The 8,914-nt window shown below is 38.9% G+C and overlaps 1 protein-coding gene across 14 annotated transcripts in view; it reads right to left on the bottom strand.

Annotated features, from left to right (window-relative positions):
- Window positions 1–293: 293 nt before the first annotated feature.
- The window catches only part of mecom (MDS1 and EVI1 complex locus), a 244,860-nt gene continuing 236,239 nt past the window's right edge, over window positions 294–8,914 (bottom strand). For 13 of the 14 annotated variants that reach the window (XM_036558605.1, XM_036558621.1, XM_036558629.1 and 10 more), the window contains 3 exons: window positions 5,872–6,108; window positions 4,986–5,157; window positions 294–3,489 (listed from right to left, as the gene is read on the bottom strand). In XM_036558605.1, coding sequence (XP_036414498.1) covers window positions 3,361–3,489; window positions 4,986–5,157; window positions 5,872–6,108 — 538 coding nt within the window. In that variant the 3' untranslated portion in view covers window positions 294–3,360. The remainder of the gene's footprint in view (window positions 3,490–4,985; window positions 5,158–5,871; window positions 6,109–8,914) is intronic. The other variant, XM_036558571.1, reaches the window with a different exon arrangement.

Below are 8,914 nucleotides of genomic sequence, written 5' to 3'. Positions count from 1 at the left end.
ATCAAACTTTTTTCTGTAACTTCTACTTGAGTTGAGTTTCACTGACATGCTGATTTGCACGGGATTAATATAGCCTGAGGTTATTTCTACTGCTTGTTTTAAAGAAGCCAAAAAGCGTCTCAATCTTTAAAGATGAGAAGCGCGCAGAGGGTATTACTAAGCACTGACTTAGTAGGGTGTGCAAACTTTTGCACATGCCACAGTTAATAAGTAATTATTGTACAATAAAAAAAAAACAGAGAAAGACAAAAACAGAAAGACAATGAGGGAAAAATGATTCATTAAGGCAGAGAAAGAGTGCACAGGTCTACACTGGAGTCCTTTATTTCTTAGTTGCTCCGCCCACATTACTGAATCGAAATGCATTACAGTTACATTGTATAAAGCAAAGTACCTCAACTCGCCAATTACTCTTAAAAATGGGATTATAAACAACGACAACAAACAAACGAACAAAAAAAACAAAACAAAAGCGAAAACAAAAAACAGAAACAGGAAAGATCCGGTCATTTAATGTGTGACGATGAACAAATGAAAGTCTGTTATCATAGTTTTGGCACAACGACTCAACAGGGACCCGAACATCACACAAGCTTTTGCAGACAACCGTAGAAAATGTCAGGTACAATTGGAAGCCAGACCAATCATGCGTTTTTTTATGAAGAAATATTACCAGCTGTTTTTTTATTCTTTCCTTTTTTTTTAAACCCCATTCCCTCCATTTTCAATATTTTACACTTGAATCAATAAACATGTCATACAAAAAATCTAATAACTATATCATTTACCAGTTTCATTAGAAGTATAAGATGGGATGAATTTTTTAATACTATCTGGCACGCAGACATACTGTATTCTACAGACTCCAGAAAATCGTGGAGTCACTCTCCCTTTTTTCACCAAAAGGGGGAGCTCGAGAGCAGTGCTAGTCAGTAAACAAACTACAATTTTGCCAAGAAATAAATACACCTTTAAACATACACAGCAATAACATCAACAACATCAACCGAGAACGAACGAAAAGAGCGAATGGAAGAAATGAAACCAATGAAAAAAACAACGAACCAATGATTGTCTAGAAACAAAAGACATGAGAATAGAATAGCTAGCGACTAGCGTACAGGCTATTTAGTGGTATTGTTGGCCGGCTAAAGAAGAATGCCCTTCAACTCAAGTTCTACAAACATCAGTACTTCTGTTTTGTTTAGAAAACAAACAAACAAACAAAAAAGTCTTATATATTTTACAACCTTTCTCCGAGGAAAATCATACAATTTTTTTTTTTGTTTTGTTTCATACAGAAAACATCTCTGCCACTATTGGACAGTACAGAAGAATTAGGCGGAGACCAGGTTGATGATGCAGTGCTTTCATTGGACGGAATCGGAGAACAGTCACACCCTCTCCTCCTCATGTCTTCTTTCATAAGATGAGTATGTGTACAAGAGCAGTCTCCACGTGATGTTTATTTGTTTTGTCCCCATTTTTTACATCACAAAGAACTGAAATTCAATTTGCCTTCCACTTTAAGAAGAAATGTTTTATGTATTATTACTGTACAAGGTTTAAAGGGAATGGCACCAGTAACTCAGTGTTGGGTCCCAGACTGTGCCAGTCAATTACTTCTCCCTTTTAGAGTCTGTGTTTCAATTCAATGTCTGATATATCATGGAAATTAACATGGACATGTCTAATGAGCTTAGACCTAATGAGTACAGTCATGATTGGTCCATACACAGTCCTAAAAATATACTCTAATATTGTATACACCTCAATTTAGAAATTCTGTCAGTGTTAGCCACAGTAGCCACTTGATTATTTCCATAATGTCTGAGGAAAATGAATGATGTCTTTTGACCAATCAGAATCCAGCTGTTAGGGCAGGTGAGTATGATTTTAGACTGCAGGCCGTATATGAATTACCACTATGGTCTTGCACTAATATCTGACACACCAAGCCGGCTGTTGGCAGTGGCCCGTAGTTTGTTCTGTGTGTCCTGCACCATTGACTCTAGGCTGTTGAGATGATTTTGGCCAACCGAGTATTTTGAATTAGAATTGGTGGTGAGAAAGCTGCCTGATTGGCCTTTCAGCCTAGCGAATCACTACATGAGAAGACAAACAAAAGTGAGGACAGAAAGCTAATGAGGGCTCACACAGAGAGTAGCCGGCCGGTTTCATCATCATTTCTGCTTTCTAATGTCCACATTTTTAAACAAGTAGTATTTAAATAACCAATTCTCAACAAGAAAGATTCACACATGAGCTCAGATGGCGCTCAGGCTGATAACACACTAACAAAGTATGAGATACCCAGTGATTTCGTGGTGTTCTTTGCTATATAATTATGAATATGCACCATCTACATGTTTCATTTCATGTATAAACAATTTTTAAGTAGGCTTTGGTCCGAATACTCCCATTACAACAATGCTAATTTCCACTAGCACCCTTATGAGATTTCTATGCCATGTTAACACCAAACTAGGTTTAGCTTAAACACTGGCATTGAAAGACTATTAATAAACTATGAATATTACTGGAGAAGCCTGTTAACTTTTGCCATTTTCTCAGAAGACGTTGGGAGCTGATGAACGGTGATCACCAGGCCTTGGTATCTGCTAGTTCTTCTATGTCGGCTTGGTGTATTCAGGCCCATACAAGAGAGTGGAGGTCTGGAAATGTGTGTGTATCTGCGTATATGTGAGAAACCGTGGTCAGGGCTGTGTGACAGGATGTGTATTTAATACCAAACAATGCCTTTTGTCACTGTTGTTGGAAATCATAATTTCCTAGCAGTTCTACTGATCTATTCATAATGAAATGGAAAAAAAGGATTATGAGAATTTGATGTGTCAGTGACATTTTGTTAGGATAATTTTTTTTAAAGTGGAAGACTCTCAAGGGGATTGGACAGGGGCTCCATTTACAACCATCCAAGAGCTATCCTACTCAGAAAATGCAAAATAAAACTGTAACAGTGTGTCCCAATTTTATCAACCTTTTCCCCTGTTCATCAGCTGCCATTGCTGTGCAAAACATATAGAAACTGGACGGAATAAATACAACTATTATTACTACTATCAGCATCATTTTCATCATCATCATCATCATCATCATTATCATAATTGTATTTACCACCATTAAAATGTCATTAGTTCGAATAAGATCGATCAGGTCATCAATAATTTGTCAGGTTTCATAATAAGTAGTGTTTTTTACTGCGTGTGCACAGACCAGGGACCCAAACAATAGTGTTTCAGGATAATTAAGCATTGCAGCCAGCAGTGTACACCCAGTGAAGGCCAAGTTCAGTCCTAGTGCCTGTTGTTGGGGTCAGAGGTCATGGTGCGGAGAGCATCATACGTGACTGAGGGACTGGATGGCGTTGGATTCGGCCGCTCGACCGAGCGTGTGCCACACAGAGGCGGCGTGAGGAGAAGGGGGTAGAGGGTCTTTATCAGCCAGAGACAGCATCATAGCGTAGGCCTAGAGAGAGAGAGAGAGAAAGAGAGAGAGAGAGTGTGAAAGAGAGAGAGAGAGACGCTACATCATGTTCTGAAGATGAAAGCCAAATGCTCGCTCACAAGGGACTGAATGCTTGCGGACATGCAGACAACAGTAATTATGCACTAATGAGTTAATAATAATATCAGTAATTATTCATGAACTAATTAGTAACATATGATAAGCCATTCATTAAAATGTTAAATTACAGCCACGCTGAACAATTATCTCAAAGCACATTACTGATGCAACTTGACAACCCTGTGAGTCTATCTCTAACCTTTATAGCTTTATCGCCGGCTATGGCATTTTTATATTTATGATTTAGCCCATCAATTCTAGAGAAATTCTACTGAAAGTGAAGATTCTAAACTTTCAATCAATACCAAATTTATTTTTATAAGCAGAATATTTTACACTTTTATAAAATAAAAATATTTATATTTATATTAAATAATTTATCTAATTTATTATATTTATATTAAAAACTTGTGTATTGTTGTTTTACAGACAGAAAAACATGTTCAACATTTCTGCCATGACTTTGCTATTTCTTGTACACAGAATACAAAAATCGAATGTAAATGTAATTCATTACATAACTATGCATTTAAAGCTATTTTGCGTTTTGGGGATTTGGTGGTTTCCTCTCTGGTAGAAATGTGTAATTGCATGCAACATGCAGAAAAACATTTTGTAACATGGGTTGTGGTTCTTCCCCAAGTGGATGAATCTGATAGAGAGTATGTTGAGTATTGAAAGAGATGTCAGTCAAAACTTCAAAACTTATCTGATCGAGCCTGACATTCTGTTTGAGCCTGTGCATGTCACGTTTATGTGTAAAGATGTTTAACGTGGTCCGAAAAGTCCTGCGAAACCCAACTTAAAGCCTCCAACTTGACAGGCTGACACCACATTTTAGTATGTTTTTATTTTCCTGCTACTTCTTTTGATTTTAACAACAAACAATCCTACACAGTGCAGCTTTTGTTTGGGGATTAGAATTGGCCAAGATCAGAACTGACAGAATTTTGCTCAAAATACGCAATCAGACAGTCTATTATTTTTATTTAGGCTAATTTATGTTGCCATTTTTTATGTAAACAATAGACAGGTAATGTAAGTGAGGCGGGTAAGTGCACTCATGCTATATTTGAATGCTGCTGCTACACTTATACCAAAATGTCACAGCATAATTAAAGATGACTCATTGTGCTAAATAGCCAGCTGCATCTTATTTTTGATGTAGCACATTATTTTATATACGTTATGTAAATAGGCAACTAATTTTTAATTCCAGAATTTAAAATACCAAATAATAATAAAATAATAATAAAAAAATAAAGGCTAATAAAAATCAACCAAAAAAATCTGCATAGAAATGAATGATCGGTGCATCCCTATACATAACGTAATAATAATCTAGTCATAATCTATATTTCTTAGGGTTTAAATGGCTGCAGATGTATCGCTGATACCTGTGATTTAGACTTTCTGTACAGTGGCTGCTTCATGGTCTCCGGCAGGTGGGCAGAGCCGAAGTCACCTACATCAACAGCGCTGAGCTCTGCTTCGTCCATACTGAAGTGACGGATGTGGTCCAGCGTGGAGAAACCACTGTGCTCTTCATCCTCCTCGTCATCATCAAACCTGAGTATATTCATATCAAGGGTATTAATAAGGAGTTTGTCCCCCTCTGCTGCAGTAACAGTCTCTACTCTTCTGGGAAGACTTTACACTAGAAGTTGGAAAATTTCTGTGAGGATTTGATTGTATTCAGGCACAAGTGCATTAGTGTCAGGTGCTGATGTTGGATGATTAGTTCTGGATCATAAAGACCACTCCAAAAGTATTGAGTGGTGATCCATCACTCCAGAAAACGCAGTCCCACCACTCCACAGCCCACAGCTGGGGGGGCTTTATACCCTGCTAGGTAATGTTCGGCTTTGGGCCCATGCAGCTACTCCAAAGCATCCCATTCCACTGGTAATGCTGTTCTATGAAGATCACATGACTGTGTGTGCACATTTTAACAATGTGAGCAATGAGTATTGCTAGTTAGATGGGGTGTCTGGACATTTTTGGACATACAGTGTATGTTGCACAGCTGTAAATAGTATTAGGAGCTGCATAAGCAAGTCTATTTGAGACTAACTCAAAGACTATTCAGGCCTACAGTGAGCACAATGCTAACTTATGGTGTATAAGCTTCCATTATTTGTTATCTAACATTAGCATTAGCCTATGATGCAAAAGAAGCAAACTTTGTACACCAAAGATGTCTTGGCTGATCGTTTACACTCAGGTTAAGGGGGAAAATATGTACTTTTGACAGGCAGGTGAGACTTGTTTTTGTGCACACACCTCTGTGGTGAAGATTTGCAGTTCATGTCCAGATCGTTTGGTCCGTCAAAGTCCAGGTCATCGTTGACCTCGTCGCCAAGGTTACTGGGTGAGGCCTTGTTAGTGGGTTTCCCAGCAGCATCGCTATGCTCTGCCTCCTCTTCCTCTGGCCCATGCTCCTCCCCTTCCTCCTCATCCAGGTCATGTGATCTCTGATTGGCCACAGCTTTGTCCGACTCAAAATGGCTGTCGTTCAACCTATGAATCGCAAAACATGATATATTCACTTAACCATCATCGCTGGTGATAACATTTACATGGTGTAAAATTATGTGAATTATTTCTCATTTATCACTCAGTAAAACCAGCTGAGGAACTCAAAGGAAAGTGCAGATTCCAAATCTTCAATGAATTCCACATCTGTGTAGCAGAGGAGCTTTTTTAATTATGATTCATATTTGATTAAAAGGTATTTTGCGCACATGGTGTTGTTTTGTGGTACAGAAGAACTCTAGACTTGCAAATGAGTTCAATGTCATTCTTCATAAACAAAATTCTCACAGCGGTTGACAGTTGTATTAGTAAGCAAAACTACACAAATAAGCACAGAAACACATACTCTTCATAATTTTGCATATGTGTGTGAGTAGGAAAAGTCTGTGTGTGTGTGTGTATGTGTGTATTTGAGCATGTTTTCTCTCTTCCTGTAGTCCAAATGTTAAAGGATGATGGAAAACATTTTGATGTTGTGAGGATCACCCCATGAGTGAGAATGCTTTTTAGAAAAATAAAATATCTTTTACTGGATAAAGAAAAAGAGGCTGACCCTGTGGTTGAGGAGATTTAGGGTTGGGTTAGCTGTAGCATAGCAGCTTTAACATACTGTGGCATCTGCTATGGGGTGCACAGCCTCTGAAGAGTATAGAAACTTGGCTATGGAAAGTTAAAGTGTGTATGTGTTTATTTGTCATTCTGTGGCCGGTTTGGGGGGGTTAATTAGAGTGGGTTTTGTTAGTAACTGTGAAGAGATAGATAGATAGATAGATAGATAGATAGATAGATAGATAGATAGATAGATAGATAGAAAAAATATGCAATAACATCTGTGACCTGTTTCTAGTTTCAGTTGCTTTTCAAGTGGTTTTTCTGCTGTGTTTAAAATAAAAGAACGTGTTTACAGCAAAAATAGCCTCCCCTGATTCTTCTTCTGCCAGATGCTACAATAATATAATACAGCAGTAATACAGCAATAAAACAGGCTCAGTTTGTGAGAGAGAAAGAGGGGTGTTGGCTGGCCAAGCAGTACAGCTCTCATCAGCAGGACACGTAATCAGCTCGCCTCTATTGCTGCTACTGTTTATTTTACAATCTCTCCATGTCTTTGTCTCTCTCTCTCTCTTTCGCTCTCTCTCTCTGCCTCTCTTTGGTCTCTCTGTCACTCTCTCATTCCCTCTCCCTGTCAGTCTCTGCGATTGACTGTCTATGTGTCACAGAGAGAGAGAGAGAGACATCATCAGAGCACAGCAAGCTAAATTGTTGCTACACAGACATACACACACACACACAGACACACACACACACACACACACACACAGACAGGCAGTCCAGAGGAAACAGGTCAGAGCGCGGCATTAAAAGTGATTCACTAATTATAGGTCTGGGGTCTCAACAGCACCAAAAAACACACATCACCTACCATCTGAGAGAGAGAGAGTGAGAGAGATAGAGCTTAAAAAAATCCCCACTTTATATGGAGATTGAGTTATCCCTATGATTAACAATGGGTAGTAGAGCAGGAAATGGTGGATCTAAGGAAGAAATGCAATATTTGCACACATACATACACACACAGTGACTACTCATTACAGGTGAGAGAGGGAAAAAGAGAGAGAAAGAAGAATAGGAAGAGGCAAAATCAGCCAGAAAAGGAAACGACAAAGTCATCCTGAAGAGGAAAAGACAAAATTGGCCTGAAAAGAAAAAGACAAAATACCCCTAAAGAGGAAAAGACAAAATAGCCCTAAAGAGGAAAAGACAAAATCTGCCTAAAGAGGAAAAGACAAAATTGGCCTGAAGAGGAAAATACAAAATTGGCCTAAAGATAAAAAGAAAAAATCTACCTGAAGAGAAAAGCAGAAAATCGGCTTAACGAAGAAACTCAGCTTAAAGAGAAAAAGGCACAAACTCTGCCTGAAAATAGAAAAAAAACAGAATCACCCTGAAGTGTGTGCGAAACAGCATGCCTGCGCAGAAGAGAATAAAAATGACAGAGAAATACATCACAGGCCTGAAAAAAGAGAGAGAACACTAGGCGAAGAATGAGTGAAAGCAAGTGGGAGAGTGGGAGAGAGAAAGAGAGAGAGAGAGAAGTATGGCGTGATGATGAAAACAGATTGGTTAATTAAAGGGGGGGAGTGTTGGTAATTTGCAGAGGATAAAGTATCTATCAGGAGCAGTCAACTTTGACAGGAAACACTCGGCAACCTCTGACCTCCACTCCTACACCCACTTCCTACTCACAAACACATGTTGGGACCAGATGTGGGCTGCTGTTAACCACACACACGCGCACACACACACACACGGCAGCCATACCACCACTGATTTACCTCCCATACTCAGGACTCTCTTAATGAGAGAAGGAGGAAAAAAATCAAACGGAGGGCCTGCTAGATCTCTATCCACCTCTGAAGCTGTCTGACAATCAAATCACAATCAAAGCAAACACACACACACACACACACACACACACAGACACAAACACACAGACACAGAAAAAAAAACTATTGAATAACCTTTGAAGATGTAACTTTTTTCTTCACTCCAGCGACTATCTCGCACTGAAAGGCTCACCACATGCAAAGCAGGCAACTGCTTGCAATCGTGTCAGATAAAACCCGCTCTAATCAAACCACAGCAAAATCCTGATAGTTGTGGCCAGCTTAACATGGGACAGAAATCAGGCACACTGTTTGAGGCTGAGACTGAATCCAACTTGATGATCAGTGAAGTGATTAGCATAATAATTAGACATACTGATAAGTACAGAGATATAGCAGGTAAT

Source organism: Colossoma macropomum, unplaced genomic scaffold (genome assembly GCF_904425465.1).
Source record: "Colossoma macropomum unplaced genomic scaffold, Colossoma_macropomum, whole genome shotgun sequence".
In the NCBI taxonomy this organism is placed as follows: Eukaryota; Metazoa; Chordata; class Actinopteri; order Characiformes; family Serrasalmidae; genus Colossoma; species Colossoma macropomum.
Note: the sequence above shows the minus strand (reverse complement) of the source record. Positions and strands in the feature narration are given on the sequence as shown.